The sequence below is a fragment of the Aulonocara stuartgranti genome, assembly GCF_965226115.1.
Source record: "Aulonocara stuartgranti genome assembly, chromosome: 10".
Lineage (NCBI taxonomy): Eukaryota > Metazoa > Chordata > Actinopteri > Cichliformes > Cichlidae > Aulonocara > Aulonocara stuartgranti.
In genome coordinates this window covers 14,733,589-14,759,196 of record NC_138946.1, presented here as the reverse complement: position 1 = coordinate 14,759,196, position 25,608 = coordinate 14,733,589, and the positions used below count along the sequence as shown (strand labels likewise).

Genomic DNA, 25,608 nt, shown 5'->3' with positions numbered 1-25,608 from the left:
TTTTTTTCTCCTTCTTTTCAGAATATAAGGTAAGATCCAGTTGCTAGTAAGAAGTAAGAAAGTAAGAAATCTGTTGCTGAGCAAAGAGTGACAGGTTTGTATCAGTGGATAAGAATGATGATGTTGCTTCTTTAATCTGAATAATGAATTAATCTCACTCAGTAGCACCCACTTCAGCCAGAGAAATTGTAACGGTGACAGACTCATTTTACTGACAGCAAAGTCAAACCCACAAATAGACGTTAACAAAAGCTAACAGTACCAGCCTTGTCTTTTTATGGCAAGATAAGTATATGTGTACTCATGAATATGAGTAAACACAGGCTGACAGTACTATGACAGTACTCTCTAAGATCAAGCTGCCTAACTGGAAAGTTAATAATAAATAATAGTCATGTATTGTGTATATACTAGTGCATGGCGATTCTCCAGTATTGTCTGGTCTGTAGTTTTTCTCCTTTTTAGGCAGTTGCTAGGCAACATGGTATCTCAACATAGCATGCATAATTCAAGTTTTGTGGTTAAAAAATTGCATGATATTGTCGTGAAATTTTAATCATATGACGCTTTTAAGGTGTTATAGGCACATAAACTACAAAGGCATCAGTTAACTTGGTAGGTGGTTGCTTGGCAACATGATGATATCACAACACCTGCTATAGATGAGAACCTTCAGGGAAAATTTTGGTTGCTCAAATCTTGTTTGCGTAGTTATTTTGTATATAATCACAATAAATAAATATATATTTCTTCTTTTTAGTTTTATGTAACAATGTTACATGTTGGTGTCACATGCTGTATCCTGAAAAAGCTCCTATTTATTTTTGTACTTTTTGGCACTGAATTAAAAATACATGTAAAGTAAAACCGTTCAAGCTTTATTTTTGTTTGTATTTAGATGATTATAATTTATAGTTCAGGAAGATCAGAATTATGCTGAAACAGACATCAGTAGACTTGATTCTGCTGCGTAATTATTGTAAATAATTCTCACTTGTTCTTTAAAAGTCATCATTTTAGGATAAAAAAGAAAATCAACCGAGAACTTCATTAACACCAGAAAAAAACAGCATTTCTTAACATTTTCATTGGTGAAATCACAAATTTGAAAAAATAAACTTAATGTTCTTTTTTTTTTATTCATATACAGTTTTAGGGGTTGTTGGCATTGTAACTGCATTTGACCACTAGAGGGTAAAACAAATGCAAAATGATTCAGATTCTTCTGATGCAAACATGTTAAAATATATACTGAATTTCCAAAATTTTTACTGATGTTTTTGTTTTCATCCTCATTCAAATAATCATTTTCAGTAAAGAATTTAGAAAGAAGTCAGCATTTAAAGTCCTTTTAAGTCCTTTTAGCGTTTCATACTTGTTTCAGCTAAATCACCCATGGTGCATTTTGATGAGGAACCTTACAGGAATATTAATAATAAAACAACCCTTTGACAGGTATTAATAATATGTTTTCTTTCTTCATAAGATCTACCCATATGAAGCCCTTGTGGTGTCAGTCAGAGGGCAGCAGCGCCTCCCCAGTGATGTGGACCGAGCCAGACTAGAGGTGACCTGTTATAGGACCCAACTCTTTCACAAAGTCTACATCAAGCGTTGCTTTTGATCTTTCAGACTGTGATGAAAGCTCTCAACACTAAAGAACAAAAAACCCTGCAGTGTCCCTCATGTTGGACACAATGAGCACTGCAGATGTTTTACGAGTCATAGAGCAGCAAAGAAAGCAGAATACAGAGCCTTCCTCTAAGCACTAAGTGGCAGATGTTGTTGCCCGTAGCCTCAAACAACCTGCAATGTAAAGCTGAATGGACAGACTGATCATTAGCGGAGAAAAACATTTAAAGCACAGTGTTCCCTGTGTGCTGCACTGTGCAAAAGTCCTGAGTCACCATTCATTTCTTTATATTTTGCTAACAAAATGGGAAATAGGTGCAGTGATTTACTGAAACACGTGCAAACGTAAATGGAAATAGAGTGCATAAAGCAAAAACAGAATTTTTACAGTTCCAAAGAGCTTGAACTTTCTAGGCCTCTTGAAGGACATTCAAAGATTTTGACTGCCTTTTGTTCAGTTGTTTGTCAAGATGATCCCGCACTGCTTCAGAAATGTTGAATTCCAGGCTCAGGTACAAGGAGTGGACTAAGAAAAAACTGCCAGTGTCCTAAGAAAAAAATTGAAAGTGCTTCTGAAAGCCTGGATAGTTATTGCTCAAACCACTTTAAAATTACGAGAAAGCCAGGCTACTTAAAAGCAAACTTTACAGAAATGAGGGTGACTTGATACTTTTGTATAGTACTGTATGTCTTTTCATTTGGTACTATATCAGTAAAGGTCACTACTTATGAATTTTAGAAACTCTGTGCAACTGGTCGTGTCACATTATTAATGTTTTTTCTCTATGGTTTATTAAATGTAAAAATTAGATTGTGTTTTAATCTTCTTTGTCTCTTCCTGCTAACAGCGTCATCTCTCCCCAGAGGAGTTTTATAGAGTCTTCAGCATGTCCATGTCTGCCTTTGACCGTCTTGCTCAGTGGAAACAAAATGAACTGAAGAAACAGGTCAGACTCTTCTGAGAAAAGTCAACAGATCCTTTCACTGAACCCAGCTTGAGTCCATGGCTCAGCGGAAGAAGAACTGAACAAAATAAGAAGGCAGAAGAGAGATGTTCTTGGCTTGTTGTAGCTGCTGTGTGTTTGGACTTCTTAAGCAATGTTTGTGAAGTCTGCCAAGTGGCCAAAATTGAGGAAAAATCCCCACCAAGAAGGGAAAACTGAGTGGTAGAAAACTAAAAGAGGAGCAGAGAGCTTCACTGGAGCTACAACGGGTTGCTTGTGCCTCTCCTACCAGCAGATGGCAGTGTGTTTACACGAGCGTTACAGTTTTTGTCTGAACTACTGATGTGCTTTTTAAGAAACTCCAGGTCTGCCAAAAAACGTGTATTCTTATGAAGTATGTCAGCTGTTCTAGAATCTAGTTTTGGGGGGTGAGAGTTGCTGCAAAGTCTGATAAACTGGCAAGACAAGAAAATGAGCACTGTGTGATTCTCAACATTGGGGTTACTGAACATGGTGTATAAATAATGTGTTTTTATAATGTGCACATCTTGAAAACCAAAGGTTTTCGTCTACATTTTTCAAACAACATGTTTGATTTTTGATGTCAGTATTTCTGAAGCCATATTACACACTTCTTTTCTACATGTGCAAGCAGACTGGACAGTCCATTGACGTTTGCTTTGAAATGACATTTGACATAAATGAGCTGCGTCATGGCTCAGAGCTGGGAGGTGTTAGTTTAGAAGTGGGGGTTTAGTACTATACACTTTAAAATAAGATGTGTGCGTTTCACTTATATATGGAAATCCAAGCTTTTTGTTCGTATTTGCAGTTATTCTCAAGAAACAAGCCCGAAATTCAGATGCTGGACAACAGTTGAAACACTTTTTTTCTGACATGTTGTGTATGTGTGAGGGTGTGAGTGTATGACAGTTAATCAAGAATTATTTTTTTTATTAATATTTAAAAGCCATCTGAACAAAGTGAAGAACTCTGAATATAAGGAACGCCAAGAAAGGAAATATTGAAGGAAGAAATATGAAAATATGAAGTAAAGGTTTGTGTTTGTGATTAACAGATGCAATATGTAGTGACTGAGCTGAAAGTGGTCTAATTAAAACAAAAATCACTGGATAGCTGTTGCAAAGAATGACTCAAGTTTGTTTTAACTGGCTGTAAAAGGTGAAGTAATGCCGTTGAACCAAGTGGAGGGTTTTTGTGTTTACAGGCTGCAGCAATTAATCACATATACAACGTTTGCCTTTTTGTTTATTGGAGTTTTCATTTACAGCCTAATGTCTTTCACTGCTACTCTTAAATAAATGATGCACTGATTTATTTAGTGTGCGGTATTTTTTTTTCCAACCCTCGAATGCAACTCAATAGAAGTTATGATGTTATCTGTTCTATGGTTTGTATTTTTAGACTTCACTGACACAATCATTAATCAAGGGCTCATCTTTAAAGTGCTTTCACCTGGACCTCTCTTATCTCTCAGAGTGTTCAGTTTTACTGCAGATCTGGGGGTACGGAGAGCTGCTTCCTTATCTGGAAAATATATGAATTTTGATAAAAGCTTTAGGAAAGTGGAGGACTATCAGTGAATATATCTCTTGGCAGATTTGTATTTTTGTGCACATAATAATAATAATTTATATGAGTTTACTATATGAACATTTTTTTAATTAAAGTAATGTGCATTTTAGAAATATAATACATAGTCTGAGAGGTTTAAATACAATTATTTATTTAACTGAGTGACATTTATTGCAGCTACACCACCTGAATTAGCACCCAACCGTTGCAATCTTTTTTATTCATAAACTTGTATTAGCTGTTATTTGGTATCATGAACATAGACGTTTATTTTTTTTTTCTGGTTGTACTTTGGTTTTACCACCTGACATGGATGGTTTACCAGCTGAATTTACCCATTAGTATCCATATTTAAGAGAACACAGCCAGCCATGAAGACCTCACTGGGTTACTCTGTATGATGAAACATTATTTTCACTGTTATTATTATTTTATTTCATATTAATAGTCTCATATTCATGGTGGAGCCATCGTGACATATGACAAATTGCTGAACAAAATTCTAATAATTATCTCAACAGCTTCAAAACTATCTGGATTTGATTTTTTTTTCTTGAAAAAGACAGTTTTCACCATTCTAAAGAACACCAACATTAATATTTGACTTTTTGTGTGAGAGAGACTGAACTCCTTCAGCCAAACTCTTCTTTAATAAGTCATCTTCAAGAAATAGTTTCCAGGCTTCTTGAAAGACCTCCACTGTGTTTTTAGGCGGCTTTAGAAACTCACTGTTTTACCTCCCTTTGTTCATATATGATTTAAACCAAAAATGGAATTTTCAGTCCAGTTCTTGTATAATCTAGCATACCTCATTATTTTCTCCCACTTACTTTTCCTTTCTGATGATGCTTCAGTGAACAGTAGATAATCAGCTGAAGAGCCAGATGCATCTCTCAGGTCCCGTGTCAGGTCTTTACTAGATATCTTGCTGTTTTGCAATGATGTGACGTTCAGATATTGTTCATCTGCTGTAGGTAGATTTTATTTAGTTATTTTTAGCCCTTCTACTTATTTTGTCCCCCACTTTTCCAATTTCCTTTAGATTTTTTAGGGACACACTGCACACCATAGTGGGACTTCCCAAGTTTAAGGATGAAAAAAAAAATACAATTTTATACCTGTCAAACCTTGATATCAGTGCCATTTTGTATTATAGATTTGACTAAAGAAATAGGAACAAATTATCTGTTTTTGCAAAACTGATTCTTTGCTAACTTATATATAGAAGCAAAACTGTTTCATTCCTTTAGTTAGGTTATTTTTTATGCTTGAGTGGTTCAGACTTCGGGTCCTAACAAACAACCAAACTGTCACGACCTGCGGGGTCGGCAAGGCACTGATCAGCAATCTCTCTCCCCCTCCCCTGTTTTGCCGGGGCGGAACTCATGGCGGGTTCACGCCCTCGGCCCATGCCCTCCCGGATCATGCACACCTGGGCCTCATCAGACCAGCTGGTATATCAGAAGGAGGAGATCAGCTGTTCAACGCTGGATTGTTGTGAAGACTCCTGTCAGTACACGTCGAGCCCTACTTTCCCACACTTCCACCTCAGAAAGTAACACTTGTCTCTCTGTTCTAGATTCCCCGGACCCGTCCCCGTGTTTCCCCGTGTGGAGCGTGTAAGAGGTGGCTGGTCACTAGCGGAGAGAGGTTGGCGTGAGCGTGTGTGTGATCCCCTTGTTTTCCCTGGAGCCCTGGAACCCGTCCTCGCACATCTTGTATATAGCACTGTCCTCGCACTGCCTGTAAATACACTTGGTGAAGATTTTTGTGAATAAACTGTCTCTGTTACAACGCACTCCGGAGTCCTGCAACCCGTGACACAAACAAATAAAAATTCCTCTGAAAATGGTGAAGTCCAAGGAGCCAAAAGCAGTCAATGAATGACTTTCAAAGAAAATGGAAAAAAAGAGAAAGACCTTCAGAAATCCTGGAGAACTATTGCTCAAGACCACTTCAAAAAAACAAAAAAAAAAAAAAAAAAAAATTCCAAGAAAGTCTGGCTCCTGAAAATCAGGCATTGCTTAAACCTTTTCCAGAGCACTGTAGACTCAAACATGTGCATGATCCTTGAGTAAGGACCTTCTTAACGTTAAAAAATTATTCTGCCTTTAATAATTATGGTTTATGATCTCTTAAAGTAAGAAAGTGCATATTTCTGGCCCCAACAGTATGCATCCCGGCCTCCAACCAGATATATTTGCTAATAAAAACCTGTTGTCTGGTTAATACTGTAGGAATTACATGATCATGTGAGTATTATGCCTTCCGTACCAAACTACTACCCCGGTATTGCCATGTTACTACCAAGCTGTAATGCTATGATGACTATTGTCACTGTGGATCTGTAACAGAACACCACCAGCACTAGGACCCAGCGGGACTCTTGATGATGAACAAGCAGCCCCTACTCAAAAAGTGTAGCGGCCACTCTGACTCACTTGGCCGCACAGAGGCCGACAGACCTCCGCTGTGTATGCGGGTACAACTCTTCTCACATGAGCAGAACTTGTAACCGAAGCAACTGAGGGATTATTACTGGAAACAAATCGGGCGGCACAGACTTCAGAACATCTGAAGACATGGACTCCAAACGACAGAGTGGTAAGTAAATATCCATGTATCGCACGGTAACTGTAAATACTTTATGATAAAGCCTCCATAGGTTGGGTGGGCACCAGTGTAAATGCAAGAGCTCCTCCACAGCGAGGCCACATTCATAAACCCAAACAGAAACAACTGGTTACATTAAAAAACATTATCCACCGTATCAGATACGATATACAGTTCTTTTCCAAACAAAAGCGATGTTATGGGTGGTTTTAATACATCTGGCTTCTCGTTAAACACACGTGAATGGAGAAGCAGCATCTGTCTCAAGTTTCTCTGAGTGAGCGAGCAGAGCGACTCGCGCCTCGCTGCCGGTTGACTCCTGGGGAGTGGGGAGTGATGTCATACAGCCACGCGCCGGGTGGTGCGCTGTGTGAGTGGATGGAGGAGGTATCCTCAGGTAGAGTGATGCAATCTGATACCAACAGAAAAGTGCCCTGTTGGAAGCAGCGCTGCTGGTGGGAAGCAGCAGCAGCTGAATGGCTGCTCTGTTTCAAAACCCTTCAGGCCACTGTGTTGCAAACAGGAAGCTTCTTTACGGGAGACCAGGTGATGAAGAAGGGGCTTAATTTGAAAGATAATAAGAAAGGGGGTTCGTTTGTCACAGAGGTAACTGGTTAAATAGGCAGTTTGCATTAAACGGAAATGTAAATGGATGTCAATGGCATAGCTCAATGCAGCTGCAGAATTAAATTCTAAGCATCTTATCTTGGAATTTGGGACTCTTATCTTATCTTATCTCATCTCATCTTAACATCCTATAACACATAACTTCCCCAGTTCACTGTATTTTTATTAAGTGTGCAGTTCATCTCTTTTTATTATAAGATTTGTGTGAATTTATTGATAATTCGTCTTTTGAAGCAGCTAAATGTAAATAAGCCAATCTTTTTTGTCTTATGGACAGGTGACAAATAAAAGGAAAGAAATAACATTGTTGGGCCACTACATGCCACAGTATGGCACTAAACTTAAATATCTCTGGATCTCTAATGGAGGTCTCTTTTCCAACTGATTCTCACTCATTTGGTGTTTTAGTGATGGTGGTGCTCACACTGTCTAACAAGCTGATCTAAAATCACAGATAGATGTTCTTCCATCTTGAGACCAGGTGATTGTGAAGGCTACAGCATACTATACACATCACTTTTTATAAATTATTAATTAAGAGATTCATTGGCCACCTGTGTCTTACGGATACGAATGTTGCTAACTAGTAAAGGCCATTCAAATCAGAAGTGATTCTTTATAGGATAAAAGCTATGTTATTCTTCCCTGTAAAAGCAGGGAACCTTTCTGTCTGTAAATTTGTCTGTTTGTCAGGAGGATGAAACAAAAACTATCAACCTGACTTTCATGAAAAGTTGCGCATGGACAAATTGAAGAACTGATTCAGTTTTGTTGTGCACCTGGATCACTTTCTTTTTCTTTCCTTAAAAACTGGAAAATGCTGCATTGGCTTTGGCAGACGTTGGGCTCGCTGCCCTTTTAGTTATTTTATTTACACTTCTGCTTTTCCAATGTGAAAATGTGTTGGAGGGGAAAAACATGGAGCACTCAGACACAAGCGGCAAATCCACAGCCAAATGGTTGGAGCAGCTGTACACTGCAGGAGAAAATATTCTCACAGTAAATGTGTGAATACTTGATACTGGAGATTTGGCAAAATATTGCAAGAGCTTCAGTGGCTGGGAAAAATTGGTAGATTCTGAGCTGTGGATAAAGGAGAGATTAAAGAGCTGCAAAGTTTTCTCACAAGCCTATTTTAATTTAAAAAGGTAAACATACCCCTCACTGAATTTTACACTGTTTCTGCGTGCATTCTGCCTATAAGTGGTTTATTGCATTTGCACATATGATTTTCCTCAGTTTAATATGTGTCACAAGCCTTGACCTCTGCCACGTTTGCCTTAAAATCCCTTTTCCTCTACGATTCATTCCAGTGCACAACACACCCCCTCGCTCCATTTTCAGAAAGTGCACAACTCCCTCTTGATTGGATTTCAAGTTGTGTTTCACACAGAAATATAACCTTCACGAATGGAAGTGAGACTGCAGCTCGAAGCCAGAATTAGCTGCGCTTCAAATCAGCTGTGATTACATTTTCTGTAACAGAAACGCAACAGAGCAGCAGGTCTGTACATGTGTCCCATGTGTGTCTGGTGTAGGTGGAAGCTAAGCTGATGTGGTGATGATAGCAGCTTCCCCCTGCCACCAAAGTGGAAAAACAGAGAATCCTGATATTTTGTCCTCATCATCACCCTGTCACTCCCCGTAAAAGCAATAAAAAATAAAACCTTTGAGTGGGTGCGTGTGTCTGTGTGTGTACGTACGCCTCAGTGTTTGCATTTGTGAAAGACAGTGATGACAGGTAGTAACAGTAAAGTGTGGACTGGTCCAGTCATTTTAAATCGTGTGCACTTGATAGGATTATTGCAGACTTAGTTCAAGAAAAGAAAGAAAACTAGCTAATTTCCAGATTTCATGCCTTCACAACTCATACTAACTGTGTTCTGGCTGCTGCGTTATCTTTACAAACCATTTTCATTCCACTCTGGGCAAATAAAGACTTTCAGTATTTATAAAAGTCGTTTGTGCCCCTCTGTTTCCTGTGTTTCCACACCATTTGCTATCTGCAGAAAATGATAAGATACTAAAAGAATGCGAAAAGAATTCGTCTACTGTTTCCCCCCAGCTGTTTCTTTTTAAGTATCTTGCTATCTTTGTTGTGGACTTTTTAAAGTGTCTGACTGAACGCTAACCCCAGGCAAGCACTGACACCATCTTTTGTTGTCACGAAAATATGAATTACTGGATGCTGTGTCTCTGAAGTAGACTTTTGTCTTAGTGGGAGATGCTGGGCCTGCCAAGCCTTGAACTTTGGCCTCTGTCTGAAGAGGATGGGTGTCTGGGGAAGGGACAGAGGGAGACAGGCGAGGGAGAGGAGTTGAAGGAAAAGGATCTCAGAGGAAGGGAAAGAAAGGAGTGGCAGAGAGAATGTGCAATCTGGAGGGACCTCAGTGCTGAGGAGTGTGGGGGAGGCAGGAAGAGGACAGTTTCATACGGTTTTTGCGTAGAGTATATGTCTTAAATTACCCTTGTTACACATATTAATGTCAGTCAGGTAACAGAATCTATGGAAGCAAAAAGCAGTACAGTTCAGTGCATTCATATAGAGTACTTCTGAGTCATGAAGTGTTGGTAAAATTATAACATGGAGGGATATTTTGAATGGGAGAGGCAAGTGAGGATGGGTAGCCTTGGATTTATGTTAATTGGTGTGTTCGAATTATAATGGATGGGAACGAAAGCCTCAGTTTAGGAGAGCCAAAGTGTCTTTCCTGTTTTGACCTGCTGCTTATAGGTATTATGCGGCGAGAAAAGCGGCAGCAGCAGCAGCAGTAAGTAGCAGTTGTTTTGTTCTGAGCTGCAACCAAACACACTAAATCAGTCCAAATGAGAGTCGCATGGCCCGAGTCTCATGACTGATCTTCATCAGGAAGTCTGTCTGTGGAAACACACAGAAAAAGGAACGTGAAGACGCACAAACAAACACATTCCTCTTTGTACTCTTGTGACTGTATGTTTACTCAGACGAGGAAGCGAGAGACGAATTAACAGTGAGCGTTTGTGCTTCCTCTTAGTTAAGTGAATGATCGTGTCTATCAGTGGGGGAAAAAAGGATTTGAAGAGGAAATTTGTGCCGTGTGTGTGTGTGTATGTGCTTGCATGTGTGTGGTTCTGGGTGGAGTGGGGGTGCGTGGGGCAGTGGGGGATTACAAAGATCCCTCTGTGGGTGAGACAGACCACAATCCTGCAGAACAGCTGATTCTCAGCTTCTGAACCCTCAGGTCCCTTGAGAGAGAGAGAGAGGGAAATAGAAGGAGAGAGAAATAAAGATATAGACTCAGAGATGAGGGGGAGAGAGAGAGCAGACTGATGTCCTTGACTGTGCGTGTCTTTGAGACCGGCAGAAAATAGATCAGAGCACTGGTCTGATTACTCGAGATCTTTGTTGATTGTTTTTTAATTGACGTTTCCTCAAGTAGAGCAAAATGCATCTGCAAATTGAGCACCCATCAGATAGGAATCTTTCTATTCAGTTGGTTTGGGAGAAATGTAGAGTATGGGCAAGAGATAGAGGGAGAGCATGCAGCGAGAGAAGATGTTGGGGCAGAAACAGAAACAGCAGGACACAAAATGGGAAAGTGGGAAGAAGTGAAGGAGAGTCAAGATCAGGAAGGAGGGGAGAGAAGCTCCTGTCGACAGCAAAGACAGGAAACCACAGCTGCACTCGCACGTACACTCACTCATACACACACGCACGCACACACACAGCTGCTGGAGATACAACCCTGCATGCCCGTGGATTGAGACCGTGCAGCTGCGTTGCACCACGCCCCTCTTACACTGTGTGTTAGTTCCTGTTTTGTTTTCTCCGGGAGTCTCTGACTCCGACAATACGATTGTTTGCTCTGGTCTTGCCGAGCATTGTGGCCATCTAATTTTGGCCCTTGCGGAGACAATAGAGTATTGTCCGAGTGAGAGGGGGAGGCGGAAGAGGCTTGTGGGAGAGTCAGGGCTTTTTCGCTCACTCTCTCTGTCTTCACGTTGTGTGTGAGGAAAACAGACTGTTTTGATCTTATTTTTATTTAACCCTTGTTCCATTTCTTTTCTGGGAATAGGCAATTCATTTATTTATGTTTTTTTAGGTGTACTTATGCCATAATAAATTGTAAACATACTAAAGCTTATTGATCTGACTAATCATTGTGAAGCATGTTCTTCTTAACAAAGCCATAAAATTAAGTGGATCAGATTGTAAAAAGGGACACGAGGCGAAAGAGTCTGCTCTTTCAAATCATTGCTGAAAAATCCTGTTGCTTTTCCAGCTTTCCAGCTATGAACTTTCTGCTTTGTATTATGAATGAAACTGAACTGTAAATTTGACATTTTTAATGCCAAAAAATACAAAATTTAAATGTTTCCACAAACTATAATCTTTCCAGTGTGGATAAAGCCACATAAAAAGCACAGGCTATTAAAACCTCCCACTGGAAACCAAAGGGACATGAAACTATTTTAGACTTGGTTGCACTTGACCTGTTCAAGTGTATGAATAATACTTCATCAAATAACAGTGGATAATATCAGAGAAGCAGTTCTAATGTCTTCAGTGTTTAATTAAAAGTCAATATCAGAAGAAAAGCTGCTTGCTCCGGGTTCAGACTAATCCTAAGATACGCCTTTCAATCTTCTTATATTTAGAAGTAAACAAGTAAATGAACTAACTTGGGGCTTCAAGCAGTTTGGTAACCATCTCCTGTCCTCTGTGGTGAAGCTATACATTTTCCTCTTCACTTTGGCTCCATTTCCTTTAGGGAAGGAAGCTTCCTCCTCCTCACCTTCTTTTTTCTCCGGCTCCCCCTCCTGCTCCTCCTCCTCCTCTTTGTTGGCTGTGAGCAGGCAGGATGTGTGAGAGTGTGTCAGGGCATTTGAAACAATGTCAAGGTCAACAAAACACACACACGGACACACACGCTTGACCCACACAGGATGTAGGAGTGAAAAGAGTAAGTTTTTCAAAGAAAGCACAAAATATCAACGTGGAAAGTCGGATTTAACGCTTAGTAGTGACACACAGAAAACTCGCTGTGTTCCCAAAAAGGCTTGCTCCGAGCGGGACAAAATCACCAGGGTGACATTAGAGGATGTTAAAAATCTTTTCCCTGTCAGCTGTTGCAGCAGCTGACAGCTGAGTTCCAAACTGACTTCATGCCACTTGTGAACTGACAGTTTGGCCTTGTGATGATCTGATGGCCATGCTGAGCACTCAGGATTTTACTTTATTGCTTTTACCTTAAACATTCTTCCCTTAGACAATATTATAGCCTTAAAAACTGCATAAAGCATTATTACCATGCAGATTGTACGCAGTTATATTTATCTATAAAATGTGACTACAGCAGCTAAAGACATAAAGGCCTAAATGTCCTCCAGTTTTCTGCTTCTGAATTCAGACAAATCTGGTTATTGTAGTGCTATCCTTAAAATCGTAGAAACATGCTGTCTAACCAGATACTTTCTATCTATTGCATTACTGTGGCCTTCAGTAACACTGTGAGGCATCCTTGAGTCATTTTTGTCCAGGACATATCCTTTAGCGCACACATTAGACAAATATGTAAGAATGCTTTCTTTCATGTGCTAAATTCAATGGGAAACACCCTTTCTTAGAGTGATGCTAAAAAAAACAGTTCATACTTTTTTACTTTGTGGCTGGACTCTTGTAATTCATTATTATCAGGCTGTTTTAAAAACTCCCTAAAAAGCTTTCAGTGTTTCAAAACACTGCAGTGAGAGTACTAACAATGAGATCATATTTCTCCCAGATTAGCTTCTCTTCATTGGCTCCCTGTTGAATTTAAACTTCGCCTCACACACAAGGTCTTGAATAATCAGGGCCGTCATATCTTAAAGACCTCACAGTACCATATGATCATAAACAGAACACTTCGCTCTGAGACTGCAGGCTTATTTGTGGTTATTAAAAGTTTCTAAAAGTAGAATGGGAGGCAGAGCTTTCAGCTGTTAGGCTGCTCTTCTGTGGACCCAGCTCCCAGTTTGTATTTAGTAGACAGACACCCTCTCTACTTTTAGGATTAGACTTAAAACTTTCCGTTTTGATAAGGCATACAGTTAGAACGATCCCTCCCTGACTTCCCATGATGCACTGAGCAGTTCTTCTCCACTTATCTCTTCTCATTCCCCATTCATTATATGGCTTTGTAAGGCATTGCACTTTGTGTTATCCCTCCCATAGTGTGTGTTTTGTCCTTGTTTCTCTGTTCCCTCCTTTTTTCTTTTTCCCCTCACCCCGTTTGTGGCTGCCTGTCCCTGAGCCTGGTTCAGCTGCAGGTTTCTTCCTGTCAAAAGAAAGTTTTCCCTTCCCGCTGTCTCCAAGTGCTTGCTCATAGGGGATCATCATATTGTTGGGGTTTTCTCTCTAATATTATGGGATCTTTACATTACAATATTTTGATGAATTGATATAAATAAAATTTAGTTGAAGTGAATAACCTGGTGGTTCTTGAAATCAGAAGAGTATTACATGATGTCTGTTTTTGTGGTTTCTAGTTGTGATGGAACGACTTGTAAATGAGTTAGGCTCTCTGCTGAAGATGTTGGACCACGAGACGGTCAGTCCTGCTACCGCTGAAAAAATGGCATCCATACGCAACATCCTGGACTCACTGCAGCTGTCAGGTACAGAATCTCCAATGTTAGGATGGCAATGTAAATAACTCAGGTTAATATTTCTTAACATGTACAGTTTCTTGTACAGCACAGGTTAATACATTTCACACAGCACATAAATAACTTACAGTTCTTTACTTAGTCAACTGCACTGAATGACCTTTCCCAATTGTTTAAATTTAGGACTTCGAAGAAGGTCCACTCAGTCCTGGCTGGTCCAGCCAGCCGTAGTCTAAGCAGTTTAAGGTCTGGCTGCAGATAGACTACATCAATAAAGTGAAAAACTCATTTGTCCAAACTTCCAATTGTTTTTAAGTCACTCACTATGATTTTGATGTTGCTGTTTGATTGATGGTTTTGTGATTTCCACTGACTGTGTAATATATTCTCCCTTGAAGATAATAAAGATCTGATCTTTCAGATAGAGCCCAGTAATAATAAAATTGCCCTTTTGTGTTACTTTTATTATTTATTTTATTTCCTGCTCTTCTGTCAGGTGCTACTGGCTTCTTATAGCATGCATAGTTCTACTGTAAGATTGGACATCTAGAGACTGAAGTTTCTGTCTTTTGGACATCTGCATTTTGGTTAGGTTTTGGTAAAACGATTTTAGGATGAAATATGACTTGCAGAAACATCAGGGCAGTATTTAAAATGGTGTTTCATTAGAAAAAAGTCATGCATTATAAACAGTTTGATTGCCAGACTTGTCTCACTAGTGCCAAGAAACACCTTCTGCACACCAGCAGGTCAGATAGAACAGCAGCATTTGATGTCCTGGCATTACAAAAATAGTAAAAGCAGCACTTTATTTCAATACAATGTAGAAATAAGAATATTCAATGTAGAAGTGTTTTTTTATTTATTCAGGATGAATTCAGCTGAGTGTGATGGCAGCAGTTTAGCCAAAAAGAAAAAAAGAAAAAAAAAAGTCAGAAGTGTCACATCAACAGTACTACAGCATGTCTTTCTTTTTTTGTCTGTTTGCAATGGTGTGACCCTACTGTGTTTAGCCAACCACACTGAAACTGCTCAACTTGAGAGAGTGCAGCAGTTGTTGTGCTACAAAATGCAGCCTCTGTGACATGAAATCTTGCTGAGGTCTTTACAGACAAATCCCTTTTTATCTGGAAGAATACAGGATGTCGGGGAGGATAAAAGGATCCGTGTAAGAGGATAATGAAATGCAAAGAGGATAATGAGAACAGCAAAACATCCCGATGGTCTCAGAAAACAAATATTAGACTGGACCCAGTCTGTCGTGTCCATACTCATCTTTTTTAAATAGTTGCTGTGTATTTCGCATCATTGTATCTGTTTTTTTCTGTCAAACCTTTCTGTGACCTTTCACACACATTTTCTTTGTTCTTGCTGTACAAAGATTTTCAATCTCAGTTCTGTACTCCCTGTACATAGGTCACCATAGATCTAATTTTTATTGCAGATGAAATACTATTTATACTTCATTATTCAGTCTCTATAGCCCTTCTTAATCCTGACCTAAAAGCTATAGGCTATGTAACCCTAACTCTGATCCTGGTTTTAATCCATAATTTGTCTTTTCCACAGTGAACGGCTCTGATGTCTACATGAACAGCTGTCTCTATGGCAATGGCACGAGCTTTGTAGAGTCTCTGTTTGAGGATTTTGGTTAGTAGTCCTTCAAAATACCTTCGGTTCGGTTCAGTTACAAAAAAATCCTTTGTGTATGTATTTACAATCATTATACCTCTGTTTATATAAAATTATAAAGTTAATCATGATTAATCCTATCAGGCTGTGATTTGCACATGCTCAGTGCATCTCCAGTGGAGCAGAAAGAGCACAAGGATGAAGAGGAGAAGACTCATCCCAATAAATCTGTAAGTCATTCACAGAAACTACTTACCTACACCAGCCTTCCTTTTACCCCCAGTTCTGGTTCAGCAGCTACCTTTGGTTTTCAGACCCCAACTGACACTCCTCCTCCTCCTTTGCCAACTACACCCCTTCCTGATGACTACTATGAAGAAGCTGTTCCTCTAGATCCGGGATCTACTCCTCAGTACTTTACCACCAGTATGAACACATGCATATACAAACGCACATGTGTGTGCGCATTCATGTATAATGGTAATCAGATCAGTACCTTTGGTTCTGCTTTCTCACATACTCTATCTATTCACCTGTAGCATCCAGGAACTCTGTGGAGGACGCCTATTATGAAGATGCTGACAATAACTACCCCACCACCAGAATGAATGGGCCTCCCAAAAGCTCCTGTGAGTCTTAATCTGACCCTTATTCATGCTAGTTTATGTCTAGTAGTAGAGCTAGGATTTTGTGAATCACAATTTGTTTTGTGGATCTTCTGTAAAACAATAATTGCTTTGGTACTCAGACAATGACTCAGATGCTCTGAGTAGTTCCTACGAGTCTTACGAAGAAGAGGAAGAGGAAGCAAAGGGCCGAGACCAACCTCAGAGATGGACAGCCGAGGAAAGAACAGATGGACCGGTTCGAGACTGCCGCATCTGTGCCTTCCTACTGCGAAAGAAACGCTTTGGCCAGTGGGCTAAGCAGCTTGTTGTTGTCCGAGACAATAAACTGCAGGTAAATAGATGCTGCTGTTTATTAATGTTTATTTTATCATTCAAATCAAAGAATTGTCTTTTTCTGGTGTTATTCAAGGTAAATCCTTATTTATTTATGGTGAATCAGACAGTTGAACACACTTATTTGTAAGCCACAGTTTACACAGTTATTTTCCAGCTTATAACAGTAAGAGGCTAGGCTTACATAGATTATCTTTTACTCAAATAATGCATGTTCTTGACTTCTTCCTTCACAGTGTTTTAAAAGCATCAAAGAGAGCTCTCCCAACACAGAGCTCCCACTGAATCTTTGCAACGTCATCTATGTCCCTAAGGAAGGCCGGAAAAAGCGTCACGAGTTGCGCTTCTCATTACCTGGGGGCGAAGCGCTAGTCTTGGCAGTCCAGAGTAAAGAACAGGCCCAGCGATGGCTCAAGGTACCTTTTTTCACCTCATTAGAGGCACGGTGCTGAGACAGATGAGCAGACACAAGGCTGTGCCTGTAAATGAATGTTTTCTTTTTCTCTGTTCAGGTGGTCCACGATGTTGGCAGCCAGTGTAGCAACACTGAGGGGCTGGATGGATCAACTTCTCCAATTATACAGAGGAAGCTGGAGCTCGACAAGGTGAGTGTGCTTATCTGCGTATGTCCTTGAATGTCAGACTGTTTGTCCGCAGTGTTCTCTTTGTGGTCTTGCCACAAAGACCAAAATTTCCCATAAAACAGACTTAATGAGGAGCCCCAATGCCGGTCTAACGCTGTGCTCTTACTGTGTCTTACTATGACAAATGTAATTTGTGGCATACTGAATATATACCCCAGTTTTAACATTTCAGTGTCGCTGACATCACCCTCTTTCAGCCCACGCATGACACAACTATTCCTTTGGCTTCTAGTTTACAAGCAGTGAGTGAGGTGATTATTGCGGTTGCTGAGTTGCCTTGGTTTCAAAGAGCTTCAAGTCCTGAACAAACTGAATGCATGCTGACATGGCAGTTACACCCCACGTTGGCAGAAAGAAATAGTCATACTCCCAGAGGATACATTAATTTTTATTTATTTTTATTTTTAACATGAAAACGGAAAGACAAATGTGCCAATTTTTGCTATTCCTTGTCTCCTCTCTTCAAATGTTATAAAAGAGAGAAGTAAAAGTGTTTTGTTCCTTTTGTTGCCAGGTGCTACAGTCTGAGAGACAGGCTTCAGACTCAGACAGCGGGCCAACAGCAGACAGTCAGGCCACTGCACACGGGTCAGGACGAGACACTACTGACTCACTCAGTACGTGAACCTTCACCAGCAGTTTTTGAGATGTTTTTGTTGCAACCGACTCTTTTTTATTGTGGTTGCTTCATTGAAATAAGCTTCTTGTGTGTACACTCTCAGTAATTATAGCACAAGACATGTTATTGCAGGTTAAATCGGTGGTTATAGTGAGATTTAACGTTAGATTAGTGTCTGTGGGTAATTTCTCAGTGTTACCACAGATATATTGGGACAGTTCAACATGATTTACACTTTACATGCTCTTTAAAATCACAGCAAAGCATCTTTCTGGTCTCGTTGGCATATTTCACAGTGAAAACAAACATTTAGATAGATGGTTGTTAAAGGGTATTTAGGCACAGTTCCGCAGCTGCAGCACACTGTTGATCTGTGGGGAGAGGCATAACACCTTCCTCTCACGTGTTGTAAGATTAGGAGGTAAAGGATTCATTTCAGTATATTTGTAACACACATCATATACTGCATTGCTCTTCTAGCTTAATTTATGTTGCCATTTTTATGAAAAGAGAGGAACACTGTATGAGTAATACTATTCTGACTCATTCATTGATACTTTGTAGCAAATTTTAAAAAAGGTAAACTAATAACTGGCAGGGAGACGATTTTTTCCCTCCATTATTCTACATCTTTAACATAGAGAAACCAACATAGTTACAGTTTAAGAGAAATGTAAATGACTGTGATGCAACTTCTCTGTAGTAAATGATAACTGTATGTCTGTTACAAAGTTTAGTGGTTGTTGATGGGTTTTGTGTGAATAGTGTTTTACGTAGTCTAGCATCTTTTTAAACCATAAATATTTAAATAAGGGTTCTTCAAATGGTTCCTCAGTTTCTAAGAGTCCCCACTTTCAGGGTCTGGAACTCAGGTCCCCACAAGGCTACAAAAGCAAACACACACACAATATTTTTGTTTTTCTATCTACAAAATCAGGAAGGATAAACCAGGGAGATCCTTGGTGCTGGGTTAGAAAATAGGTCAAACACAGTGAAATTGGGAAACAGTTGTTTCAAATCTGTTTACGGACGAAGGAACTCTGATCCTAAAGAGACATGAGAGAGAGGGAGAGACAGGAAGTGAGGCTCGAGCAGATATGACATCCTTCCTGTCCTCTTCCTGCAATTGTCTCCCACTGACATCATCAGGAAGTAGTGTGAACAGTGCACTGCAGCACCTGGTACATTCAGAGTGAACTTGCAAACCGGCTGTCGGGGTCTGGTTGAATAAATACAAGCCATCTCTGAAATAACAAGATATTATTTCTTCAAAAGCTTCATGAGTCCTGTTTGGGTGCAGGGTCTTTTTCAAAAATGTATTTTTTCCAGAATTCAGACCTTTTACTTTATTCCAGTTTTCATCATGTTTTTGTTACATTGTAACTGATAAAATGTAAAACTTAAAAAAAATAATAACAGCATGATATTTAAATGATGAGGCAACATTGTCTGTTTTACTGGCTGGATGTTATAAAGTTCAACTTCAGGATGTGTTTGACTTCAGACAGGGGGAAGCGTGGAGCATTTTCAGAGCTGACCGGGTCGATGAGCCGAGCAGCTGGGAGGAAAATCAATCGGATCATCACCTTTTCCAAGCGGAAACCTCCTTTACCAGGAGAGTCTCCTTTGTCTTCTGGCCAGCATGACAACCCCCGCTCTGGTGAGAAGACCTGATGAATACTTTGTTGAATGGCTGGTTAGTTAGAGAATCATCTAAGTGGCTGATTGATGTTTAGATTGTTTTCCATTAGCATTTGTAATTTGACATCAGTGTCAAAGAGTGTTAAAGGACAAATTAATGCTGATGATGCACAATTCAGAACAATAAAAATGCCTTTTAGGAAAAAAACTTATAACTGTAGAGATGTAAAAGTTATTGTACATATTCTTCCTATAATACACCAAATATTTGTCCACGAATTCCTCCTCCATGATCAGGAGCTAAACAATTATAATGTGCTGTAATGGGCACAAGTAGATATTAAGTCCCTGAAGTTTTTATTCCATATCTGTTGTTATGACATCATCAGTTTGCCTAGCCAACACCTAAGAACAAGCTAAAATGACTCATTTTTAGCATTCATGCCAATATAACAACTTATAAAAACATCATATCATTTTAATTTCATGATAATAACATCTAATTTAGATCCAGAAACCGAACGTCACATCAAACAGTGTTGGGTACATTATATGACAATGAATAAAATGTAAATACGTTCTTTTTAACACACTCATCAGGATATCTGAGCGTGTGTCTGAGCGGCTCTTGGAGGGAGCGGTGGTGCGTGCTCCGGGGTGGAAGTTTGTACCTACAGAAGGACCCTGGGGACCAGCGACCCCCAATCATTGTGGTGCCACTCAAGGGGGCAGAGGTGATGCCAGGCGGGCTTGGACCTAAACATCCGTTCTCTTTCCGCATCCTACAGGGAGGCAACGAGCTGGCAGCTCTGGAGGTGAAGCAGGAGATCTTGAATCATTTTATCCAGCACAGGAGATTTAATGTATATACAGACTGATTTTATTTGTGCCACTTGGTTGCATCACTGTTGATATAGCTGAGAGGTATCATCAGTGTGCGCACAGGCATGCCACACCTTACATTTTTCTGCTCATGGACTAACAAATGTGCGTGTGTCTGTTCGTGTTTGTGTGTCATTCAGGCCAGCTGCTCTGAGGATCTTGGCCGCTGGCTTGGAGTTTTATTTGCAGAAACCGGCAGCAGCACTCTCCCTGAAGAGTTGCACTATGATTACATCGATGTGGACACACTTACTGACATACGGCATGCTGCCAGACACTCCTTCTTGTGAGTCAACAGTATGCGTTTTTGTGCATATGTTTACCCAACAGTCTTTTATTACAGCTTTTATTTTGAAATACTCATTTTTATATTCATATATCTTCCTCTTCTTTTTCTCCCAGGTGGGCTACAACAGCTAACTCCTCCAGTAGTGCTTCAATAGACTCCAGAACTTACGATGAGGTCTATGAAAGTGTTGCGGTGAGAAAACTTTATTTTTCTTTAATTCTAAGCAAGTGATGAGATACAAAAACCTTTATATTGAACACAGCAGACACAGAGATGTTTAAATCTGCTTCTACTCTCTTTCTCTTCTCACTGATCCTCTCCTCTCTCTTACATTCATTCATTGAAATTTATTGCAAATTTACAGAATACAAACACCATTTTTTTGTAACTTAGGATTTTAATACCATTCTGTGTTGAGCTTCACTGGAGCCCTAGTGAAACTACTAATAAGATTTTGGATAATAGATTAACAAAATATGTTTTCTTTTTTCTTTTTTAATCCGATCTTTAAAAAGCTTACATTTATCAGTCATATAAACATATAGTATTTATAGTATTTTCCTTTTCCTTAAAGTTCCTCTATTACATTTTGTTAATTAGAATTCATTAAATTATTCTGTTGCAGGAAGTGGATGTGGAGAGCAGAGGAGGCCAGGTGAGACGTCACGCTTCGTTCTCCAGCAGGGACTCTGAGAAAACTGAACAACAAGCTGCCATTAAGAGACATGCCTCCAGTGAGTCTCGGTTAATTTCATAATTCATTAGACTGTCTCCATGAAAGTGATTTGGGTTCAAATGTGGCCAAATCTGTCTTCATTTCCTTCTTTTTCACATCATAGATGTGAATCAGTATGGGCGGTATGGGAAGACACGGGCAGAGGAGGATGCCAGGCGGTACCTGAGAGAGAAAGAGGAGTTGGAGAAGCAGAAGGAGGACCTCAGAAATGCACTGATTTCCCTGCGCAAGGAGAAAAGGCAGTTGAAGGAGGAGGGGAAGAGCGGCACAGGTCAGAGACGAATCACACACACAGCGCTTGTTCAGTCGTAGGCTTCATAGCGGTCCTAATTATGAGTGTGTGTGTGTGTGTGTGTGTGTTCAGGTAATAGTGTGGAAAAGCAGTTAGCTGAGCTGGAAACACTGTGCAAACAGAAGGAGGAGGAACGGGTGGAGCTGGAACTGAGACTGACAGAGGTCAAAGAAAACCTGAAGAAGTCACTGGCTAGAGGGGCACTGGGTCCACCTACTGATACCAAGATCAACGTCAAGGTAGGCAGCAAACACACACATCTGTTTACAGCTGGAACTGAAGCTCTCCTTAGAAAACTCTTAATGAATGTACTTTAAAATATATACAAACGCTCTTATAAGAGTTCTTTACATACATACATTTAAATGCAGTCGTGAGGTTTTTTGTTTAGGATGGAGGTAAAAAGATGATACTAAAAATACATCAATATCAACGACTGCTAAAAGTTCATATGAGCTTCAGTGAAGATTTACGGTTGATTTTTGTCCAGAACATGAGCTGAGGGATTTCTCATATGAACAGCTGGGACTGTATTAAGACAAATCCTTTAAATCAGTGTGCAGTGTCTGTTACCAGACAAGTCATTTATTTGACCATATGGCCCTTATTTATTTGACTTTTATTTTATCAGGCTTTATATGTTTGTTTGCTAACATATGTTTCTCATTTTAGACATTTATAATGAGTTTCTGTGTTTGCTTGTTTTGGTGTTTCTCTCTTCATTCTTTCTGTGTTCTTGTATGCTTGTTTTAGTAATCCATCTGCTTTTGACTGGAAGAACTTTTGGTCTTCTTGTGTTGTTTTTAAAGTAACATCACTGGGCTCAAATAAGTGAAATCAAACTTTTACTGTTTTTTGGGGGGGTTGCCTGTGTGTTCGTGCGTAGGCGCAGGGCAGTAAGGTTGAAAAGGTTTACATGGAGACTGTGCCTGTCAACGCGGCATCTGAGCTTCGAAAGCGGCCTCCGTCTCTTTACGCCTCCTCCAAGGGGAATGTGATGCAGAAGGCAAAGGTAGAGTGCGCGTGTGTTTGTGTGTGCGAGGACCAAAAACTGCTTGACTCACATGCTCCCGTTTTACTGTTTCCAGGAGTGGGAGTCAAAGAAGGGGACATAGAGTGATCATAAACAGATCGACAGATGGAGACGAGGACGTTTGAAAGGAAAACGCAAGAAGAGCAAGAAAACTGGCACTGAAGAGAGAAAGGATGGACTCGGAGGCATTGCGCTCTCATTTCATCTAAAGGAAAAGTACAGGCAGCGTGATGCTGCACCAGCTACTGTAAATACGACATGCTCAGCTGATACATCAGTACCGTGTTAATGTGGATCACTATGAACGTGATGTGTACGTGTTGGTGTGAGTTTGCATGCGTGTTTACATTTGCACAGGGCTGCAGAAAGTTTAAAAAAAAAAAAGGAAAGCGTAGCAAAGGGAGAGTGTAGTTCTTCAACACTGTGAGTTCAGCGTTACAGGCAAGACGTTTTAGCTACACCCACTGGTTTGTATTATTTTTATACTTGATACTTGGAAATGAAAAATGAAAAACCTGGTTAAAGAAATTTTTTTAGTTATAATCTTAAATTATCATTATTAGTAAGAGAAGTACAGAATCTCATATCTTAATTGTGTATTTATACGTTTAATAAAAAATATCGAGTAGACACTGTTCCTAAAAGCAATGAATAAATGTTTGTTGTTGCAATGTGAAACAATTGGTTTTAACCTTTATATGACTCTTATTTTTCACATTTGACTTTTGCACTTTATCTTGTTGTATTTTGTGATTGCATAAATGTGTCCTCGGCCCCTCTCAGCTGAATCATTTGAAGATAAATGCCTGTGTCTGCTTTACCTGCCCTTCACTGAGAAACGAACACACGCAAATGTTGGAGTAAATAATTTTATAAAGAATATTTGTGTTTGGGACTGTTTATTTTATGTCCCCCGTGTCTATTTTCCCTCATTTCTTTAGACTTTTAAGATTCTTTACCAGAGTTTCTTTTATTGCTGCCTCTCATCCACCCCCAAGATGAGTTACCAATAATAGCAACAGAGCTCTGAAATAGAAGCACCACCTAGTGGTCAAATAAAATACCACTTTTGTTTTAATGTTCTTGTTTTGCTTCCAAAGGCAAGTTGAAGTTAATTATGCTAAGTTCAACATTAAAATAAGTCAATACTTAAGGTTTTTTCCTCTCTTATAAGAGCTCAAGGAGCTCCTTAATGTGAAGATAACTACAGTCAAAGCTACTATGTGAGAGGGCAGTGGTTCAATGCCAAGCTCCTCCAGCTTGAATGTTGTTGAGGTCTCCATGGACAGTTTACGGAGCCCAATACTGTAGCTGACCTCACTGATTGTGAGACAGTGAGAAAGTGTTTAAAGGCTTATGGGTTGGAGTTGAACGTTAGGTGAGTGTGAATAAAACAGCGTTATAATTCTTTCTCTTCGTCTGCTAGATAAGGCAATAAATGTCATTTCTGTTCATGGTACAACTCATAAAAAACGTTTTCATGCATGAAAAACACAAATTCACTTTATCCAGAATCCTGTTTGGATCCTACAGTGATTAACTTAAGTGTTTTATGCATATGTTCAGTGCAGCACCATGCGGTTTTCGATCATCATTCACGTGCTCTGTTAAACTCCAAATGTCTGAATAACAAGCATGGCTTCTTTGAGCCTTCAGATAAAGTGGTTTGCGTGTTTTTAATATCTGTATCAAACATACAGTCACGGTAAAAAGAGAGTGCACCCTCTGCCGATTCTTTGTTTTACATCATTTGATCAGGGCATAACTAAATATATTGATCTGGTCTTCACCAGTTCTTAAGATTAAGTTAATACAACCTCAGATGAAGAAAAGCAATGCATAATACATTATTTATTTAAGCACGCCCATGATTCTTAAGCTAGTAGAACCACTTTTATCAGCTATAATTTGAAGTACCTTGAAATAATCATTTGTATGACTTCATCAGTCTCTCACATCTTTGTGGGAGAATTTTTGCCCGCTTTTCTTTACAGCGTTGTTTCAGTTGTTTGAGGGTAGCAGTCGGGTTGAGGTCACTGTGCTTGGCAGTCAGTACGAGGAGTTTGTGCTGATATTCCGTGGTTGTTTTTTGTCCATATGCCCAAAGAACATCGTTCCAGACGTCTTGTGGTTTGTTCAGAAACACCTAAGACGTGCTACTATGTTGATTTTAAAGAGAAGAGGCTTTCTCCTAAAAACCCTTCCAGAAAAAGAATAAACTTATTCAGCCTTTTTCTAATTGTATTTATTTGCTGGGTAGTCCACTTCTGGGAACATCGGCCACTGTCTCAATTGTTTACACTTTGGAAGGGCAAATTGGAAAATCTGCCAAACTGATTGGCGGCAACAATTGCTTTTCTACAACCAGTGCTGATGTCGTTCCTCATTGGCGTCGTGTGAATGCTCCAGACCAGCAAACTGCCAAAACTTGCTTTTATAGATGTTCTCACACTTGGTTGGTTATCAGTATCAATCAAGTGTTTTTGATTAGCAGCATCTACTTCTTACCATCTTAATCCCTGTGGAACCAGTAAAGGTGGTAGCTTTCACACATTGCTTTTGTTTTGGCTTAATCTTCGTTAAATAAATAATGACACACTCTTTTGTATATTTATAAGATCTGCCAAGGACCAGATGATTTTTATTATTTGATATGCAAAACATTAGAATTGAAAAGAGGCTGCACTTTTTTTTACCATGACTGTATTATCCATTGTAAATTACTACAAAGTTGAGACAATGTAAAATAAATATTTTACTTTATTAAGAGTCATTTCCCTTCATTCATATGTCAAAATTAAATATGCTGTGCTTCTTCTGTAAGCATTTAGCATTGCCA

General features: G+C 39.6%; 2 protein-coding genes across 6 annotated transcripts in view; both read left to right on the top strand.

The window, feature by feature from the left end:
* The window catches only part of LOC309715307 (actin-binding LIM protein 3-like), a 54,711-nt gene extending 50,799 nt beyond the window's left edge, over window positions 1–3,912 (top strand). For 3 of the 4 annotated variants that reach the window (XR_014279182.1, XR_014279183.1, XR_014279184.1), the window contains 2 exons: window positions 22–1,567; window positions 2,481–2,582. Coding sequence is in view for 1 of the 4 variants with exons in the window: in XM_082548315.1 (XP_082404441.1) it covers window positions 1,479–1,567; window positions 2,481–2,594 (203 nt within the window). In the remaining 3 variants the exon portion in view is untranslated. Of the gene's footprint in view, window positions 1–21; window positions 1,568–2,480 lie in introns of all 4 variants that reach the window. The other variant, XM_082548315.1, reaches the window with a different exon arrangement.
* Window positions 3,913–6,597: 2,685 nt separating this feature from the next.
* Window positions 6,598–23,649, top strand: LOC309716134 (actin filament-associated protein 1-like 1). Of its 2 annotated transcripts, XM_082549764.1 has the most exons (19): window positions 6,598–6,776; window positions 13,920–14,048; window positions 15,609–15,689; window positions 15,816–15,901; window positions 15,986–16,097; window positions 16,211–16,300; window positions 16,420–16,631; window positions 16,870–17,049; window positions 17,146–17,238; window positions 17,792–17,894; window positions 19,401–19,556; window positions 20,138–20,352; window positions 20,560–20,705; window positions 20,822–20,900; window positions 21,334–21,442; window positions 21,548–21,715; window positions 21,809–21,975; window positions 22,623–22,748; window positions 22,825–23,649. In XM_082549764.1, the coding sequence occupies exons 1-19, from the start codon at window positions 6,755–6,757 to the stop codon at window positions 22,849–22,851; spliced, it is 2,301 nt and encodes a 766-aa protein (XP_082405890.1). In that variant the 5' UTR covers window positions 6,598–6,754; the 3' UTR covers window positions 22,852–23,649. The 2 variants fall into 2 exon arrangements, with proteins under 2 accessions (XP_082405890.1, XP_082405891.1); XM_082549765.1 differs by lacking the exon at window positions 22,623–22,748.
* The last annotated feature ends 1,959 nt before the right edge of the window (window positions 23,650–25,608 follow it).

Excerpts from the sequence above, each read along its gene's own strand:
- LOC309716134 (XM_082549764.1), top strand. The coding sequence starts at position 6,755 with ATGGACTCCAAACGACAGAGTG. Across the intron at positions 15,690-15,815 it reads GTCTCTGTTTGAGGATTTTG|GCTGTGATTTGCACATGCTC; the intron begins GTTAGTAGTCCT and ends TAATCCTATCAG. Across the intron at positions 17,050-17,145 it reads AGGCCCAGCGATGGCTCAAG|GTGGTCCACGATGTTGGCAG; the intron begins GTACCTTTTTTC and ends TTCTCTGTTCAG.